Source organism: Gobius niger (genome assembly GCF_951799975.1).
Source record: "Gobius niger genome assembly, chromosome: 15".
Classification (NCBI taxonomy): domain Eukaryota; kingdom Metazoa; phylum Chordata; class Actinopteri; order Gobiiformes; family Gobiidae; genus Gobius; species Gobius niger.
Genome location: NC_136866.1, coordinates 2,172,375 through 2,193,566, shown reverse-complemented (window position 1 = coordinate 2,193,566; position 21,192 = coordinate 2,172,375). Strand labels below are relative to the sequence as shown.

At 44.2% G+C, this 21,192-nt stretch overlaps 1 protein-coding gene and 1 long non-coding RNA gene across 2 annotated transcripts; one reads left to right on the top strand and one right to left on the bottom strand.

Moving 5' to 3' along the window:
* Positions 1 to 1,055: 1,055 nt before the first annotated feature.
* Positions 1,056 to 2,344, bottom strand: LOC306974862. The gene is made up of 3 exons (XR_013793668.1): positions 2,230 to 2,344; positions 1,977 to 2,161; positions 1,056 to 1,096 (listed from the first exon to the last, which is right to left on the bottom strand). It is a non-coding gene; the product is annotated as an uncharacterized lncRNA (long non-coding RNA).
* Positions 2,345 to 16,000: 13,656 nt separating this feature from the next.
* flrt2 (fibronectin leucine rich transmembrane protein 2) lies at positions 16,001 to 19,148 on the top strand. Its single transcript, XM_079572111.1, has one exon. It carries the CDS (start codon positions 16,042 to 16,044, stop codon positions 18,019 to 18,021), a length of 1,980 nt encoding a protein of 659 aa, XP_079428237.1. The 5' UTR covers positions 16,001 to 16,041; the 3' UTR covers positions 18,022 to 19,148.
* Positions 19,149 to 21,192: the final 2,044 nt, after the last annotated feature.

Genomic DNA, 21,192 nt, shown 5'->3' with positions numbered 1-21,192 from the left:
AATACAATTTAAATTAATACTTGCCATACAATATCGAACTTGACTGTTTAATACTTAATTTATGGAATCAGAACTAGAACACACTGAACTGAATTTTTAAATGTGGCTCGATCATCCATCAAACTTTGATACGCCTTTCAGATTGATATAATTACAGTTTTGAGGGGAAAAGGCATTCAAAACATAGCAGTAAAGCTGAATTCTTGCATCCACAGTTGAGCTACAGGATGGCTTAAATTAACCAAGTAGCAGTAGCTCATGTACAGTATGCTGCATGCATGCATACATGCAGGTCTTCTCAATGCACGGGAGACAAAGTTGACTTCTTATGGCTATACAGTTGTTGGGTTGCAGGTTAGTGTTCTAAAGGCCTATAATGTTATATAGAGGTACAATTATTTCATTTTTGAGGAAATGTTTGGTCTTGTATAAGAAAGATAATGGACCCAGTGACTGAAATTAGTGATCATTTTTGTAATTCATACATTTATTTTTTTGGCTGCAACTTGTGAAAGTGTAATGCAGTTAATATGAAAAACTGGTTCCTGCCTCCCCACTGGGGAGTGTGACATCACATTTTAGAACCTGCAACCCAGCAATACCAACTAAAATAATTACACATGCACCATTAAGTTTTCAGCTTCTAGAGACAAAGTGGTGCTGGTTCTACCTCACCAAACCATCCTGTGAAATATCTGACAGAAACAGCTAAAGGCTTCATTTTGTTCTTGGATTGCTGATCAGTGTCTACAATTAAATCTTGCATGGAACATTGATTTCATCTACTATGTTGTCCAGTGGCATGTCAGCTTATAGAATTCTTCATATTGCAATGTTTACTCCCATCGTTCTATATGTGGTTGGCGACTGTCCTTGTCCAATGTGCCTCCATTTCCAGAAACATTCTTTCTTTGCCCGATAGAGAGGTCGTCTGAAAATGTGAATTGAAATGCTATAAAAATTTTTAAAAAACACACAAAGACATGAATTACTTTAAAAGGGAAGTCTGTCATCAATATACTGATCAAATGCATCACCGTGTGATCCGATACATACAGTGGACATGAAGAATGGTTTGCATGCATTTTCTCCACCTCTTTCTCCACCTCTGACTCTGCATGGACAAGAAAAGTCTGTTACAACTCAGCATACATTTTTGCGTGCAAGATGTGTTAGCATCATTCTAATTTACATGTAAAATATAGTCCTCAATAAGGCAAAAAACTGTTTTCAATGAGAAGAAATATAAACCACTTGGGGAAATAGTAATATAAACAAAATGATAGGTGTCAACAAATGCATTTATTGGTCAACACTAAAAACGATTCTCCCACTTACTGGTGTAAAATACAATACTCCTATGCTACATTTGCTAGAATTTTAATGCGAGTTGAGCAATATTGTGATGTGCTCACCTACAGGTACTTATGACAGTTCAAATGAGTGGCCAGTCCTGTCTTGCACACACCTCAAGCTGGAAAATCCAGAAAACCACTCATACACGGGCTTTTTTCATCCACTGGACTTTGGTTCATGGTTAGCCACTGCTCTCAGGCAACACAGTCTGCATTCTGAAAAGATTTTGTTCCATACTGCCAGGCCAGTCTGAAAATATAATAATGCATATTCCACAGTCAATCCATAATCATCTGAGAATTCTAATGATAACTGGTGCATTATTTCCCTGTAATCGCACAGTTCGTCTGAAAATCATGTTCTATATCACTCCACTGCAGCAATTTCCACAGTAATGATTAAAAATTAAGCTACTATTGTTGTGGAAGTCGCTTTAGATAAATCATCTGAAAAAACTGACTCTGCGTTGTGCAGTAAACCTGTGTAATACACAGCTTCTTGTTGTTTAATCCTTACTTATTCTACATTTGCTAAACTAGCACTATAGTCTAGCATTATAAACTAGCTATGTAATCTACGTATTATATTTGCCACACAAAATAATCAAGCCAAAACTTAACATGCTCACCTTATGTCCTCTTGAAAAATCTGGACCTGTGCCTGCTCACAGCCTCCTGCTTGTCTGGCCTCTCATACTGGGCACAGAGTGGTTCAGGCACAGGTACTTTGTCTGTGTGCTCCTGGTATGGGAGAGGATCCTCAACCACACTTTCAAACAGCAGGGCCATTAGTTGGTCAATGTAGACTGTAAACAAAGCACAAAACATTTGTCTTTGTAAAAGCATTGGTTGTGTTGTTTTTAATGTGACATACCTGAGGTAGCTCTGGTCTTCAAGGCTCGCACGGTGTAGTCGCCACGTTTGTACTTTGGGTACACTATCGCATACCGCAGTACACCTTCAAGTGTTGTAGCATGTGACCTTGTAGCATTTTCATTGTAGTGCAGGGCAGCAATTTGCAACCTACAACATTTTTAGGTACAGATTCACACAACATTTTTTTTTTTTTTAAATGTATGTATGTATTACCTTGCTAACATTCCTCTGAAGGAGAAGCCTGCACTTTTGGGGGAGAACCTAATTATCAGGCTGTGGAAGGCCTCAAGGGTTGACGTGTGGTACACCGGGCTGATTTTCCCCACATCCTTCACAAAGCGTGGAGCCAACACAATGTCACTGAGCCTCTCACATGCTGCTGTGCCTACAGAGTAAATTACCATGACATAATTGTAAAGCAATTTTTGTTTCGAATGACAATGCCAACCTTACATTTTTGAAATGTACATAAAATACAATGAGTAGAGGGCCAGTATTACTGATAACAAATGCAAAACTTACTTGGTTTGAGCCACACTCTTGACCCTTCCCCAACCAGAGGCCCGTGTAGGCACCGAGGGAACAGGGCATTGTCGTGCGTGTGCACATTCTGCATGTGGTTGGCCACAGACGTCCACTTAGCGACAGCCTCCTGTCCCGAGGTGGAAGTCGAAGCTGCCCAATAGAGGTGATTTACCACGCTTTTTCTCCACTGGCCAGCGTCCTGGGTGCTCTTTCTCTTTGCGAGCTCATCAATTTTTTTCCCAATTCCTAGAGTTTAAAATACATATTTACTAAATGCAGAATAACCATAATATTACACAGCATTCCCCAAATGCATACCCTTTCCCATGTGCCATGGGTCAAAGTAGTGCCTGATTTCCTTCTTTTCCTCCCTTAAAAACTTTTGCACGCCGGTGTGTCGGTCCGTCACAATGGCCTCCACATTGACACCCCTCTCTTCCAGCATAGTCAGACTCCGCACAAAGCCCTCCTTCTCCATGCGCACGCTGTTTCCAACCTCATTGCTCTAATAAGACAAAAAATAAATTAGATGCTGAAATGCACAGAGTGATCCCAAATTACATATTGAAACATTCCTTGAATTCCATTACCTGGACTAGCTGGATGTCAATGACTTTGTTATTACTGAGATTCATCATCGTGTAACTGCCATATTTGGCCGAATGTCCTACACGAATGCAAGTTGTACGTTAGCTGACTTTTACTTCTGATAAATGTTAATGAAATGTATTTACCAGGTGAATCTGCCCGCATGTCCCCGCCCAGTGTAACAGAGCCGCTTTCAAGAGCCTCCCTGATGAGGTCCTCCTGCTCTAACTTCCACTGCCAGTTGACCGTAGGGATGAGGAGCTTTGCCTGATGCCTGTAGAAGCACTGCTCTGACAGTCCCTGAATATTGAAGGCCCTCAAGAACTATAAAAGGAAAAAATAGGTTATCAACTGATAATAGATGGAAACAAAATCCAAACAAAATAATTTGTGCTGTACCTTTGAAATCTGACTAAATGATGAGCCGGTGAACAGCACAGCAGCACAGAGCTGTAAGTTTCCAGCTGGGATGTTGTTCACCATGGGCTGACTGGACCACTGACTGGAGAACTCACAGCGAGGACACTGTTGACTGACCCGAAGCAGTGTGCCGATGGTGATGGTGTCCACAGCACAGCGACCAGTGCAGACAGGACATCGCCTGAACAGCTCCAGCAGTTGGTCCTCGTGAACAATATATTTTTTGTCCTTGTGTGGAGGGACTTCAGTGGGAATGCTATATAAAATAAAGGATATTTCATCACTCAAAAAACCAGGACGCTGTATATATTTTTTCTATTAAAAAGCTAGATTTCCTTTGTACCTTGAACAGTTCACAGTGCTGGCACTGTCATCGATGTGGAAGCTGGGGTCAGACGCTGACACCTCACACCTTCTCCTTTTTAAAGGTGTAGAGGCTGCTCTGGGACTGTCAGGAAGAGGGATTTCCATCAGGTCCTCAGTACCACAACCGACGCTTGTGTAAGCGGTCCGGGCTTGAGTAGCTGTACAAAACACAAACAAAATAAACAAACATGTTAAAAATGGCCGTAATTATCATTTACACAAAACAGAGTGTTTTTAGAAATAAAATGACTGTATAAACAATAAAAAGAGATATCACCTTTGCTTCGCCTGCTCGGCTTCACATTGGCCTGGACACTTGCATGCCTTACAATGACTGGATCAGTCTGGCAGCCAAATTCTCTGGTCACTGGCTGAAAACGTAAAAATACATATTATTTTTAAAATGTACACTACAGAAGAAGGGTAATGTGTTACATTTCCTTAGTGCATTTAATTGTTGTCTAATGCAGATTAGTGAACGTAAGCCAACATATGGATCCCAGCACCTGAGCACCCAATAACCATACGGTCCACCTGGAGTGGTCAGCCCTCTCGCCCCTCACTGACCACGATCACATATCACACGAGCGCGCGCGGAGCCACGGGCACCTGCCCGGTCAGTTTAGCCACACATTAGATGTTAGCTATCCGTTAGCTTTATAGGTTAGCTTGTAGATGCACTCACGTTTTGCGCAGCTGTTGTCAAATATGAAAGCTACTGTCATCGCGAAAATGTAGACTAGTTTGGTGCTCAGTCTCAAGCCCAATTACGCGGTCTCAGCGTAACTTTGTTGTGCAGACTGATGCATTAGCCACTCCCGCTAGCTACAAAAGGCTATAAAAGTTCACATGTCATAATATACAGCGGTGTAACTGTCAGCTCACCGTCTCATGCGGTTCATAGCGCTCTGTTTGAGCGCGGTTAGAGAGTTGCCAGGCAGCTGATGGATGCAGACTGCTGTTTCTCTGCCCAAGTCAAGTGAACGAGTGCGGGGCGCACCGCTTGGAGCACACGCAGACACAAGCCTCACCCAGTGCATAGTTTATTTACACGCCAGATCCCGCATTGTTTGAGACACTACTACAATCTATTTCAACGTGCACTATCGAAATTCTACTTACATGACATTAGTAGCAGTTTTAGGTTGTTATTATTCTCACTCACCTCAGATTGGCGCCTGAAATCGTCCTGCTGGCGGGGCAGCAGTGTCGGTGGGCTCAGTCGTGGAAGAGCAAGGGTGGGGACTGCCTCATTCTTCAAACGAAGAACCTTACTGTAGCCCAGCTCAAACTCCAAGGAGTTGGCGAAGGAATCGCAAGCAAAATGTTGGTTGCAAACTCCAGCACGAGGCGGGAGTTCGCAGTTTTCCCCCAGGCCAATTGCGCGCAGCCACTGGCGCCTAATTTCTAAGTCCTGAGGAAAGTAATGTAAACCTACAGAACTATGACAACCTACAACACTACACTTTCTCCCCATCCTAACAAACAAGACTACAACACTACACCTAATATTACACAATACAGAACACTAAATACAGCTAACCTAGCTAATTCTTATGCTAAATGCTACTAATCTCTCACTAAGACTAAACTACAACTAAATCTAATAACTATCTAAACTACGACAAGCTAATAAATCTAACTAAAAGCTATGCTAATAAATCTAACTAAAAGCTACGCTAATAAATCTAACTAAAAGCTATGTAATAAATCTAACTAAAAGCTACGCTAATAAATCGCAAACCTGAAAATCGATATAAAGACACTCGCTATTCCAAACTCCAACTCGCTACGGGGGCGTGTGCGGAGTGGGCTGCTTTTATACTCCACAGAAGAGAGGCCGCTGACGTCGGCGCCCTCCTGCTGACGTAAGCGCCCCGCTCAGAGCTAATCACGAAGGAAACCAACAGTAAAGCATGTAATGCACTCGATAAGGTGCAGATGGCGCCACACAGACGGTTTTGGACACAAAGACAGGATTTCAACAAATATGCACTAAATTGTTAAAATAGTGACAGATACATGTAGACAACACTATAAGATACCCATTTATACAACTTAGCTAGAAAAAAAAGTTGATTTTGGGGTTAGTTGTTCTTTAAGGAAGATTAATGGACATGGAATAAGTGGACTATGCTCTTGAGAGGAGAAGAAACATGGTCCGCTACACAAGAGTCCAAACCATTCTGTACTAAAAGTGACAGCAGGAAATGAAACAAACCATTGGGTTGGATTGTCAGTTCTACAGAAGAGAGAAACCTTTGGACAATGATTTGACACAGGTCTCTTGTACAGCCATGATGAGTAAACTAAGCCTGGGTGGATTTGAAAGTGGGAAAGATTATGATTATTTCTAGCACGGCATCAACTGATTGGAGGGAATGGAACTTGCTTCAGGTCATGAGACGTTGAAGGTGCACACGAGGCAAAGGAATCTCAGCAAGGACATTGTAGGTCCATGTTTTAGGCTCGCCGTTCTGATCTTATCTTTGCATAATACATCGCCAAGTTATCGTTTTAAGTTATTCTCCTTCTTCACAAAATTTGCTTCTTTGATTCCTCTTTCAAACGATTTCTTTAGACAACATTTTAACCTCTCTGTCCTCAAAGGAGTTTATCTATAAAAAGAGGAAGGAGAATCCATCCATGAATCCATCCATGAACAGGAATATCAGGCTTCCATTTCACCTTTTGCCAGTGAACAACAATCTCCTTTGGGCCGGGTCTGGAGAGCTCTGTCATGTCAATGAGGCTGCAGCTCAGCCCAGGACAGGTATAGGCAGGTGTTTAGCAGTGATCAGCTGAGATCAGACTGACACTCAGGTGTGAGTTAGGTCGTTAGGACTTGGAACTACAAAGACTCATTGTTAGAGGACAACATTAAATCGCTGTTTATCACACTGGGTCAAGCTGTAAAGTCGTACTATCTCTGTCATAGCCTTGACTGTGGTGCTCAGACGCTCAGCCACTGAATGTTTGCTTGGATATAAGTTTGACGCTCTGAGAGGGTTTTTATCCCTTTTCTGTGGAAGCACGGACAGACTTGGACAGACTTGAATGGTAGGACTAGGTCTCGAGTTCATGTCTCCGGGTCCCGCACCGATGGTAAATAAACTTCTCCTGTTTAAGACATCCAGACGGCTGCCTTCTTCTGTCCCCTCGGACACCATTGTTAATCCTCTAACACTCATAACTACAAAGATGTTTTACCCACAGGGGACTGTAGCCGTTAATAGAGGGGAGGGACTTAGCCGAGGTGAACTCCTCCCTGTGGTCTTTATCTGGGCTGAGCTGGAACCTAAAGGTGCGTTCACACCAAACGCGGCAAAGCGTCGGGTTTACATTGAACATACATGGAGGACGCGCCTCAGGGAGCGTCAAAATGTCCCGCAGCGAGTCACGCGCCTCCTGTGCGGCGCGTTCTGAAGCTTTCCGCACGTGGTGAGCTTTTGACGCGCCTCCAGGGCGTCCAGCGCAGCCCACGCTAGAGTTGGGAAATGTTGAACTTTTTGGAGAAATTTAGCGAGCGTCGACCAGTCAGGAGATTTCCCCAGAAGTGACGTACGTTGTAGCTGAGCCACCGGGGCAGATTCTACGCCGGCCGAGAAAAAATAATGTGAACCGGAGCTACAGCAGCTGTGGGACTTTTACAAAGACACACTTCAGTGTTTCTTTATCTAAACACCAGGATTAAAAGCGGCGACAAGAAAACTTATTTCAGTGGCTGAATCTGCGCTGGGAATGTGTTTGGGCTTGGAAGCTGACGATGACTGATGTAGCTACGAACACACGCTGATGTGCGGCCAGAAGACGACTCGAGCACCTTCACCGAACATGGACGACGACAGTACGACTGAGATACACTGGTGATCATGCTCTGAAGTCTTCAATCTGACTGAGAGTTACACATATTTGCTGAGAACATTCCACAGCGATTACAAAAGTCTGATCCTCCAGCACTGTCTCCAAACTGTGATATAAAACACACATGTTATTTTACACGCCAGCATTGACCAAACCAAACAAACACGCCGCATGATGGCTTCTTTTTTTGTTGCTATGCCCCATTTAAGTATCTGTCACTGTACCTCCATTTGTATGTCAGGCAGCCCACCACGCAGCAACAGCCAGGAATAGAGCGGCTGCAAAACATGTCCATCAAGGAGAAACATAAAATAGGCCATTTCCTCTAAATTCCCTCAATCAATAATTCATGGCGGGCACGGAGTCTTGATTTATGAAGGAATTAAACAGTGTGGACCGCTCCTTGGATAAGCGTCCGTCTCTTTGCTGTGGAAATGAAAGTTGAAAAGCAAACAAAGGGGAACGGCTAAATCATGCCTCGTGTCTTAAGAGGGATGTTTTATGGCACGGAAAAAGCCGGACGGCCGGGGCTCATCCGCGCTGATGGGGGTCGCCAGGTGCCAGGGAGCAGCGGTAATACTGTTTGGCAACGGAAAGCGGAGATCAAAGCGGGGAGTGCACCTGCTGACCCGTGGAATCTCGTGACTTATGTCTGGGCCTTCCTTAGCGGTGCTGAATGTATCTGCGCACGAGGAAGAAGCAGATCATCAAAGACGAGCCCAAACGAACCGTTCAGAGGAAAATCTGGGAATGTTTCAGCGACGTAAGAGCGAAATGTGGTAATAATGTGCTTGTAAAGTTTTGACACACTGCTTATTATACTTTTATACTAATAGGCCATTAATAATACGCTTATTCATAGCCAACCCTTAACCTAACCGTAAAATGATTATTAAAGAGGGGGTATTCTGCTTTTTTCAGTCCCACAGCACCAGTCTATATCACACTACAATGATGACAAACCTTCTGTTGGTCTGTAAATGCAGTAAATTAGACGAAAAAATGACCAAAAAAAATGACAAAAATGTGATAAAAATGTGTCAAAAAAATTCAAAAAATTGACACAAAATTACAAAAAAATTACAAAAAAATTACAAAAATGTGACAGAGAAATGACAAAAATTTGATAAAAATTTGACAAAAAAATGCAAAAATTTCACACAAAATGACCAAAAAAAAAAGACAAAAAAACCCCAAAAATTACAAAAATGTGATAAAATTTTGACCAAAAAAAATGCAAAAATTGGACAAAAAATGACCAAAAAAACTGCTAAAAAATTACAAAAATGTGTCAGAGAAATGACAAAAAATTTATAAAAATTTGACCAAAAAAATGCAAAAATTTGACCAAAAATGACAAATGTGACAAAAATGAGTTGAACACCCAACAAAAAAATGATGGAAAAAAGATCTGATGACGTGAGGAAAAAGATCCTCTCGATTCAGGCGGGAGTTAAGAGGTTAAAGAGGGGGTGTTCTGCTTTTCTCAGTCCCATAGCACCAGTCTATATCATACTACAATGATGACAAACCTTCTGTTGGTCTGTAAATGCAGTAAATTAGAATAACTGCCTTGTATAAAATGTCTCTCTCAAAATGGCTGCCGTGAATGTCTTGAAATAGGCCTCTGTCTCTTTAAGAACCTCTGAGCCTTTAGACACGCCCCCTCCACACGCTGTCTGTGGCATCAGTGGGGAGGGGGTTCGTCTCCAGGAGGTGGGGGCGTTCCTAGGAGGACTCAGGCAAACCTATCCCTAAAATGGCCGCCATCAGAGTTTTTACAGATTACTCAGAAATACGTGAATGTGCCAAGGCAACACTTCAGGCATGTTTTTAATGAGGGAGTGACAGAATAACATGATGGAAAGCTTGAAAAAGTCAATTTTGCAGAATACCCCCCTTTAATGATAAGTAATACTTAAAGTGATAGTCTGTAAGTTTGTAAAGTAAGGAGAGACAGAGTGACATTTGAAAGTAAAGGCCTTCCTAGTTTGCAAAATGAGTAGCGCAGGAACAGAATTTTCAAAAGTAAACAATCAAGCTCCTCCCCCTTCCTCCTGATTGGACCTGGCAGGCCGGTTCACAGGAAAAGCTTGTCTCATTGGTCAAAGTGGTGTCCCGCGGATTGTGATTAGTTGCTGAAATCAGCAAAGGGAGGGACTTTAGAAAAAATATTATTATTTAATATTACTTGCGTTACCTTAAATTTCAGACCCCAGGTCCATTATACACAATCTATTGAATGTGTGAAATATTGAAACTTACAGACTATCACTTTAATGAGCCCACCTTAATCTAAAGCCCACATTTCTACAACAGTTGATGATAATAAGTTACATATATAGAATATAGAAGTTAGTTTTTGATGTTGATGATCAAATAACATGATGATGAAAATACCACAGCTTGAATGTTAAAATTATGTATTTTCCTCCCACTACATGTTCCAGCAAGAATGAGCCCAGACTTGTTCACCACAGCTGCCTCTAAAATCCGGCACTGTCCCTCAGAAAGTTGTTACTTCACGAGCTTTATATTATTATTAATAAAATGACCAACTTGCATCCAGCCCCTTAAACCTTTTTTGTTGTTGTTTTGTTATGAAAAAAAAAGCATCAAAATAGTGATGAAAACGATGAAAACCTGACAAAAATATGACCCAGAAAAAACAAACAAAACTGCGACAAAAAAGTGACAAAAACACTTCAAAAATGTGACAAATGCGGCGACAACATTTTGTTTTTCGGTCTCTTTTGTGGGTATTTCAGATGAGGCGTCGCCCTGTTGCTCTCCTGTCGAGAAGCTTTTAGATTTGGGTAAAGCCAAACTGGAGAAAATGCTCTTGGTTCAACAAATGCAAATAAAATGTTTTAAAATGCTATAGACGATAGACATATGGAGGAAAATGAAATACTACTACTTTTACAACTATTACTATTACTACTACTAAGATTATAGATTTATCTTTACAAAATATGTAGAGTATTTGTATTACTTTTTAGTTGCATATAATGTGTAACAACCAGGGGACACGTGACAACATTACTACTTTTTTATGTATTTATTTAACTCTCTCTGAGTCATTCACATTAGCGGCATACACTATTTCCAAAACACCCAGTAATCAAAAACACCAGCGGCTTCACGCATGCGCACTGGAGAGGCAGTGCGCGAGGGTGTGCGCGTGAGCTCGTTTGCTGAATCAGGAGCACGCGGCCGTGTGGAGCCAGATGAAGTGACGTATACGCGCTGTCAGCGTGCGTCTGAACGCTTCACCTCCCCGGCCGAAAGTCGGGAGTGGAGGACCGTGGCTTCTGGCTATGGAGGACCGTGGCTGCCAAAACAATAAACATACACAGAAATCAATAAATACATTATAAAAAGATAACATTTGCAAAGAAACGCATGCAATTATGAGAATGAGTGCATTTATTACTGTATTTATTTATTTACATACAGTGGGGGAAAAAAAGTATTTGGTCAGTTTCATAGACATTCTATTGGATTTTGGCCAAATACTTTTTTTCCCCACTGTATTTATTTATTTATTTATTTTTTATTTATTTTTTTATTTATTTAGTTAGTTTTATTTTTATTTTATTTTTTTTATTTTTTATTTGTTATTTGTTATTTGTTATTTTATTTTATTTTATATTTTTTTCTTATTATTTTTATTTTATTTATTTTTTTATTTATTTTTTATTTATTTTTTTATTTATACATTTATTTCTGCATTTCTCTATTTATTTATTTATTTATCTATGTATCTATTTATTATTTATTTCTGTATTTATTTATTGTTTTGGCAGCCCCGGTCCTCCATACCGGTCACCCCGCTGTAATTAACGCGTGGTTAAATGAGAGGCTGTTCCCATGGAGGGTGCGCGCGGGCCACTGACGCCCGAGGACGCGGTCTGTGTCTTGAGGAATAATGGCTGTAATGCCTGTTGTGATGCTCATGGTGAATGTGACTTCGACTCCAACGCGAGGATTGCGAGATTAAAGAGCGAATGAAAGTGAGGAGAGTAAAGTCGGATATGGGGCAGGCAAATGAACGCGGAGGGATAAAGTGTTTGTGAGAGCGCGAGAGCAACTATTTAGCGCGCGCTGAGGATGTGTGGCTTAAGCCGTCGGAGCCTGCTGCTGTGGTGAGAGAGAGAGAGAGAGAGAGAGGAGGGAGGGAGGGGAGAGGAGAGAGAGAGAGAGAGAAGGGAAGAGGTGAGCCGCGCGCACACGTCGCACTATCATCTGGACCCGTCAGAGTCAAACAACTGCGCTGCGCGACGCAAGAACCCGGAGACAAGTTTAGCACCGCGCGGCGGGGAACGGCACAATGGAGCGGGACGCGGGGTCCGCTGTGAGGGCGGCTGCTGGCGCCGTGTCCGGGCAGAGGAGCGGAGGAGCGGGCGCTTTGATCCCCCAGCTGCCGCGCGTCGTCGTCGCCCACTGCGCACGGGCTTGAGGAAAGTTCAAGCGGAGAGAGAGGGACACGTCCGCGGAGCGAGGCGAGGAAAAAAAAAAAAAACACCCCAAAGTCAAATAAAAGACGCGCAAAGAACGGACATAAACGCGCGGAGAGTGCCGCCGAGCGAGGATTTATGAATGGAATAATGCTTTCCCTGGACACGCGCGGGATTGGTTTGTTTTTGACGTCGCCGAGCGGACTTTTACGCGCCGCCGTTTCTGCACCGAGAGACCGCGTGAGGGACCGGGGCGCGCAGGGGGAAAGTTGAACGGCTGCGGGGTCTGTGATGGAGAAAGGCTCGTTCAAGGTAAATACTGCATTTTTCTGGGGGGGGGTGTGGGGTGTGTGTGTGTGTGGGGGGGGGGGGATTCTGTTGGAAAGGCTGTTGAGAAGTTTACGCGTGAAGTGTACGGGCTATTTTAACATCGGTGTGACAAGAGGGGGTGCAAAAAAAAATAAAAAAAATGGATGGCTCATACAGGCGCGCGAGGAGAGGAGACACTTAAAGGCACAACATGAGAAGAACAGTTTTTATTTTTTTATTTTTTTTAAAGTGATTCTTCTGCCTGTGCCGTACGCGCTACTATACGTCGCGAACGCGCTGCACGGTTTTCAGTCCCCCCTTTTGAAATTACGCATTCAAATGAACGCTGCACTCTGGGCAGTCTCTGAAGAGCCACCCCCCCCCCCCCCCCCCCCCCCCCCCCTGTACCTGATCCGCTTCTTATCGCCCCCCACCCCCTTTAAATACCTCACCCATTTGAAACTTTTAATTGCGTTTTCTGCAGCTAAACCCACACCTAATCCGATTGTTCTGGCCACATATCAGCGCGTTCATCTCCTCGGCCAAGGATCCGCGCTCCCTCAACTGGAAACCCAAAGAAAAGGGAAGGGAGAAGAAGGGGGAAAAAAAGGAAAGAAGTGCTTTTGATCTGTCCACGTTCATTTTGCAAAAGCCTTGGACCGACTTCACAGTGCGTCGTTCTCTCATCAGGTTATGGGGTCTTAGCGTGTTTTACTCACACAGGGGTGGATGTAATAATCTTGATGCCGCCGCGGCTGCAGATCTCAGGGCGCGCTGCTCATTCCGCCCAGAGCACATTTGATTAAATTTAGCTCTTTCAATTTAGAAAAGTAGATCGCAGATGTGTGTCAAAGGATTGTTTCTACCCCCCCCCCCCCCCTCCCAACCCCCACCCCTCATCTCTGCCATAAAGCGCTCATAGGCAGGCTCCATCTTGTCAACAAAACAACACAGGGTTTTTTTTTTAAGAAGCATCATGCATTTTGAGTTTCCCCCCATCGCTCCCACACCCCGTGCATTATTCAGCGCCCATGTTTTTTTTTAAAAAATGCATTGGAAATTAGGGCCCCGAAGTCTTGTCTTGACAAATCCTGCAGGACAGCGCTTTAACATCGGAAACGGCAGATCTTGGTGGTGTGTGTTACTGTTGGTCGTCCCACACTGACTTTGGGAGGAGTTGACGAGCAAGTGTCTTTCAATCATGTGCGTGGATAGAGGAGGAGGGGAGGGGTAAAAAGAAAAGGTGATGGGTCATAAAACTTGAAATAATAATAGATCTCGGGGTGTACTCGAATTCCAGTGGCCTTGCGTGTTGAGGAATAGCCCGTATCGATCATTTACGGCGGGCGAGGGAGGAGGCTGAATTATTTCTCAATCCCATTTCATTTTGACAGCTCGTGTATGTCACTCCACGCACGGAGAGGGAGGTGTCGCTCTCGAGGTGGACGGTATAACAACCGACGACGTTTTTTTCTATCCAGAAGCTGTGCACACATTATAATACTGTAGGGCTGAAACAACTAATCGATTAATCGACAACTAATCGATTACTATAATAGTTGTCAACTATTCCAGTAATCGATTAATCGTTTTCTAGTGAACACAGACTAAATTTGAGCAAAAAAGACATGACAATTGTGTATTTTGGATGAAAACCTACTTTGTTTTTTTAAAGTGAGGGTCTGCAGCGTTTTGTACATCGTAAATTTCATAAATATCTGTCTTTGTCTCGTCCAATCAGAGCAGAATTAGCACAAAGAGCCTCCCACAAACGTTTACTTTAAGTTTACTCCATCCACGTGTCCTCAAGCGGCGCCACTTTAGCTTTATGTGATAAAAAAAATTGAAAAAAATACAATTTCCATGCACCTTTCACAGCCAAGCGATGAATCGATGAATCGTAAAAAATAATCGGTCGATTAATCGATTACCAAAATAATCGTTAGTTGCAGCCCTATAATACTGAGCGTGTGTGACGATGGAAAACAGAACACACACACACACACACGACGGAATTCAATCTTTATGCACTTTTCTGGCGTCTTTTTTCTTTCTTTTCGCCCACCGACTTTCAACCTGCTACGTCAACCCTCGCAGAGTGAGCGCAGTAATGACAGTGGTGTAATGACCAGCTCCTCCACGGGCCACCAAGAAAGCACAACCTCTGTTTACAGTAAGCAGTTGTGTCTGTGTGTGTGTGTGTGTGTGTGTGTGTGTTGTGTCGCTCTGCCCACAACCTTCACTGACTCGAGCACTTAGGGGAAAAAAGTCAAGTGTCTCTCATTTGCCGTCTCTACGAGTGCCTGAGTGTGGTAAACAAATCCAAGATGTTTTACACCCACAGGCGAGATGCTGGAGGTAATTTTCTCTCCACCGGTGCGGAATCACGTGTCGCTACAGAGCGCGACGCATCGAGGGAGGGAATAATGTACTTTGGGGAAAGATTGTGGCATGATTCTGTGTCTGTTTGTTGTAATTGGTGGCGATCCTCTTTTGGAATTGCACAAAATATCTTCCACTGACATTGGTGTTTCTGGATCCGTGCGTGTGCCCTTGCAGTCCTCTGTGCCTTCAGTCGGGCGAAAGGGGATAAAAGGCTTCTTTATGTCTGTGAAACCGGATGTGCGAGAGCTCTTCTGAATATTTATCAGATGGTTTTTTTGACTCTTATTTTTTAATAGCCTCCGCATAATTCGAGCTCAGCCGTGAAACGCTCTGACATTCTGCAGGGTTTTTAGAGAGAGAGAGATGAAAAGTGACGGAGAAAAAAAACACACAGCGTGGATGTTCGAGTAACAATCCCAAGAAGAAAGAGAGTCTTCTTCTTCTTCTTCTGCTTGACTCCCCTGGAAGTTCTAATCCTCGTGTGTGATTTTCCCACAGGTCTCCGGATCCAAATGTCCCCCCCCTCGGAGCGTAGGCTGGTCAGGGGCCAGAAGTGTGTGACGGGCAGGCGTGTGGAGCCTGAAGCGGCCTTCGACTGCGCACCTCCGAACCGGCCTGTCGGTCTGCGGCGAGTGAAGAGTCCCGCTGTGCTCAGATGTTTTAGCATGGACGGAGCCACTGGGCACACGGGCCGCGAGGCTGAGGACTAGCATTTACAGGATTACTCCCACTCTTTCCTGCCCTTTCCCCATTTAACGGCACCGAGATCTTGGTCCTATTTTTCCCGTGGATTTAAACGTCATTTCCCTTTTTTATAATCTTGCTTTATTCCGCCCGAGTCCTTTTTTTTTAATCGGTTTTGCTTCTGCTGCTGTTTTTTTTTCCCTTCCACTATGGAGTTTCTGGCTGGACCCTGGAATAAAGGTTGGGCGTCATTCTTGCATTTTTGGTTGACTGTTATTCTAAGCCTCCAGATGCAGTTTGGCCCGGGCGCCTCCTGCCCGGTCGAGTGCCGCTGCGACAAACAGTTTGTGTACTGCAATGAGCGCAGCTTGACCTCAGTGCCTCTGGGGACGGAGGAGGGCTACAAGATCCTCTTCCTACACAACAACCAGATCAACAACGCCGGCTTCCCTCTGGAGCTTCACAACTTGGAGTCGGTAGAAACGGTTTATTTGTACGGCAACCAGCTGGATGAGTTTCCTGTGAACCTACCCAAAAACACCAGAGTGCTGCACCTTCAGGAGAACAATATACAGACTATCTCCAGAGCGGCCCTGGCTCAGCTGACTCGACTGGAGGAGCTGCATCTTGATGATAATTCCATCTCCACTGTGGGTGTGGAGGAGGGAGCCTTTAGGGAAGCAGTCAGTTTAAAACTACTCTTCCTCACAAAGAACCACTTAAGCAGCGTTCCCATTGGCCTCCCGGAGGACCTCAAGGAGCTGCGTCTGGATGAGAACCGGATCGCTGTCATCGCAGAGGAGGCCTTTCAGAATGTGACACGGCTACAGCGCCTCCTGCTGGATGGGAACCTGCTGACGGATGAGGGTATTGCCCCGGGGACCTTTCGTGACCTGACCACCCTCCGTGAACTGGCCCTGGCCCGTAACTCCCTCACATTCCCCCCTCCCCTCCTCCCCACGGAGTCACTGGTCAAGCTCAACCTGCAGGAGAACCAGATCAACCAGATCCCCGTGGCCGCCTTCGCTGGGCTCAGCAGGCTGGAGAAACTGGACATCTCCACTAATCAGCTGCAGACTCTGACCCAGGGCGTGTTTGACGGGCTGTCCCGCCTCCGGCAGCTCATGGTGCGGAACAACCCCTGGCGCTGTGACTGTTCCGTGAAGTGGGTGGTGGTGTGGCTCAAGTCTCTGCCAGCCTCTGTGAACGCCCGCGGCTTCACATGCCAGAGCCCAGATAAAGTGCGAGGCATGGCCATCCGAGAGCTCACGCTGGATATTATTGAGTGTCCCGTAGATAAGGAGCAGCCGGCATGGCCCACCCTGCGCTCCACCCCCCCTCCTCCCCCCACCACTGCCCCTGTCACCACCATCTTCTCCACCCTCATCACCACCTCCCTCCCTTACTACTTTGACTCCCCCTCACCCCCTCTCCCGCCCATTTATCACAACCCTTCGGGGCCCCTGCCGCCCTATGAGGACCCTCTTCAGATCTCCTTCCATGTGGTCAACTCCTCGAACATAGAGGTAAGCTGGGCTTCCTACTTCACAGTCACAGCTTACAAGGTCACATGGGTCAAGAGGGGCCAAAGTCAAATGAGCGAAGGAATGCAGGAGCGGACGGTGAGTGGGGATCGGCGGCACATCAGCCTTTCCAACCTGGAGCCGCGCTCTGTCTATCGGATCTGTGTGCACGTCCTGGACTCACTTAACTCCTACCGGCCCGGAGAAGACACTATATGTTCTGAGGCCAGGACTAAGTCCACTTCCACCAAGACGACTGGCTCGGATCAGTCTTCTCAGGACAGCCTCAACTCCACGCTGCTTTTGGCTGGGATCATTGGAGGGGCGGTGCTGATCGTCCTCATTACACTGCTCAGCTTGTTCTGCTGGCACATGCACAGGAAGAGCCGGGCAGCGTCCACCAAATGGAAATACAACCGGGGCAGGAGAAAAGACGACTATTGCGAGGCTGGCACCAAGAAGGATAACTCCATTTTGGAGATGACTGAGACCAGTTTTCAGATAGTGGCGCTGAACAATGAACAGTTGTTGAAGGGAGATTTCCGAATCCAGCCCATCTACACGCCCAATGGTGGCATTGGATATAGAGACTGTCACCTCAGTAACAACAGTATAGCCTACTGCAAAAGCAGCAATGTGCCCAGCACAGAGTTCTGTCACACGTGATGCAGCAAACCACATACCAAGGGACACTTGCATTATTAAACATGCACACTATTTGTGTAGACAAGCATAAAATTTAGTGAAATTAAACTGTATTATATATATTTCCAAGTTCTGTCTACAATGTAATTTATACTGTGGATAATAATGTGGGATTCTCTGCTTTTCTATGACTAGAGAAGGCGTTTCTTTTTATAACCAGCAGGTTTGAAAGTTGTTTTAATGGTCAGTACTGTACATGAACATGGATTTGTACAATCACGGCACCCTGGGTGTAGCTTCTTACAAATGCTGTTAGCCTCGGTAGTGTTGGATGCAGAGAGGGCTGGGATTCTTTGCTAACCACAGAAGCAAAAGCATGGCCTATTTGTGTTTTTAGAAACTGCAAACCCTCCGCGATACAGCCGACAGTAGTAAAGCAACACAGCACAGGCAAATCAAAACACTGCTGATTAGAGCACTGTGCAACTACAGCGCCGGCTCTGTTGGTGGGAAGTTGTAAAAGCAGAGGCTTGAAGTGCACTTTCTTATTAATGGAAGCAGGAGAGGAAATGAACTGAGGTGGCACACGCATGTGGGAGGCTGTGTCATCCGAAAAACCTGCTGCTGAGATTTCCCAGAAGTGCTTTAATACTAAAAAGCATCTTTGTCACACTGATTTGCGGCGTACAGGTGGGCCTAATTCAGCTTCGGGTGTGCTCCTCTTATCACGCTCACGTTTTGTCTAATGAGCAGTAACATGACGAGGTTCAGTTATTAACGCCAGCCTAAAAAAAACAACAACAAAGGCTTTTTGTCTGTAATGAGCCGTGTGAATGTGCTGAGGCCCGCAAATCCTTTTGAAGAGATTGCCTAATTTGTTCTGCTTCTTTATGCCGCGTTCTCCCTGTTTTGACAAGTGAGGCCACAAGAGGGCAGTTTCCCTCAGCCTCGCTCCGTGTGCGGGGCTGACGGAGAGAGAAGCAGCACAGATCACTTTACCTCCCACTATCCCCCTCCAGCTCCTACGCCGGGCGACATCACTCACGCTCAAACACGTCCAGCAACTTCACGGAATAGACTCATTTAAAAGTGACTGGTGTTTGCAGTTTTCTGGTTCAATTACACACATTTTCATTGACAATCACGAGAGAGACAAAGGCAGGAAGCGTGATGAATCCTCCCAGAGCTCGCACAAACCGGGCTAATTACACACCAACTTATTTCAACCTCGTCCCCGCGTTCATTAGGCGTCTTTTTTTTTCTTTTGGTGATGAATTAGCAAATTACAACAAAGAGATTACACTCCGCCCCCGGTCCTCGCCATGACTGAGCAGCTCATCTAGTGTCTCATCATTTAGCCTTTTGTCTCGAAACTGTCGAGTCCGTTCACGCTCGTCTCTTTCCAAAAAAAAAAAAAAGCCACAGCTCTCGGAGTCTGAGCGCCGCTGTGTGAAGTCAGCTCTGTGTGGGTTGCGTCAGCTTGGGATGCTTCTTTTTTTGTATTTTTTTACGTGACTTTGCTGCAAAAATATGGCTTTAGAAACATCCAGTTGACAAACAGAATGAAGTGAGGAAGAGTCAGTTCTGAGAGGCTTTGGTCCCATGAGGCAAGACCAAAACGTACCTTATTTAAAGATATCAATTTGAAACTTCTACTGTAGGTTACTGGCACAAATATGAAGAATAATTGTACTGCAAGTTTTCTGTTCATATAAAAATAAGGTGTTTTATGCCTAAAAATGCCCAAAATGTTGCCTTTTTTCTGAACTGAATGATGGATTGAGGCAGATTCAAGTTTTATTTTGTTGATATATTAGTTATAGAGACTTTTTCAGAAGGGATTTTGGACATAAGTTTTAAAATAAACTGTTTTTTGGTGAAAAAATAAGTACAATTTTAAATTTCGCCTTGGTTTTTTTACATTCAAAGCCCAATAAATCAGGCCAGGAATTAGATATTAGAAAATCCCTCTGAAAACTCCTTCCAAATATTGTTCAATCCAAGGCTGGAACATTTGACGTCTGTTGGAGCTGCTAACGTCGAGATGTTGTTGCCCCAATGAGAGAGAAATGCCTTCTGAGCAGTGTTAATTTTGACAACATATTTTAATTTAGTTTTAGTCTTTTGACTAAAATGTAATTTAATTTTAGTCGAGATTTAGTCGAAAAAATCTTTTCAATGTTAGTCTAGTTTTAGTCGACTAAAATTAAGACTAATTGAGTGGACTTTGCATTTCTAATATTGATTATAATCATATTTAATGTTGTTCCTCTGCTTCATGGAGCTGCTCCACATGAACAAAGCTCAGAGCTGATCCTTTAACAGAGAATTTACATGATCTGAGGCTCTTTCAGACGCTCAATACAAGTTTGGATGATTTAATGGACATTTTAGTCATAGTTTTAGTCTCATGAGAAACTTTTAATTTAGTTTTAGTCCAATTTTAGTCACAAAAATATCACTTTGACTAAAATTAAGACTAAATATTTTACTCGACGAAATTAACACTGCTTCTGAGGAAATGGCTCTTGAAAGTACGTTTTCCCATATAACTCTATGGGGAAACATTCAATCAGTGCAATATTTAAACATGTTATTGTGAAGATTAGGCATATTTTTTTATTTCCAGGTGAAAGTTTATATGTTCAGAGACCAATTTGGCCCCAAACCTGCCTGTAGTGTCTCCCCTTGAAGCAGAAATCCGAGTAATTGCTATGAATTACAACAACGTACTCTTTGTAAACGTCTCTCTTTGGAAAGCTGCAGTGAACCGGGACTAGTAGACACATTTCAAAAGGGACCTCACACATTTGTAGAGGAAGGTAATAGTTGGTAGAGTTTTAGGCAAGCTTAAGTAGAATTAAGTAAATGTACGTGAAAGAAACCATGTCCAAACTCACTCAACCCACATTTTTTGGAATAAGGAGCTTCATTTCCATCTGCTTCGTTGCTTTTCATGCATTGCTTGTTTTTGTCCTGAGCGTGTGAGCTTCCAGTTAGTGAGGTCTCGACTCCGACGGCGGCTTTATTTGATTTGACAAGATTCGAACGCAAAGCCCTCACTCCGCCAACACTAACCCCTCCCCCTCGTAACGTCTCCTCGTAATCCTCAACCAAAAAAGGCAGAAAAACACACTTGAAGCTCGCAGTGGGAGAGGGGGCGCGTTAACCCTTGCGGAGAGTCAGCTGCTC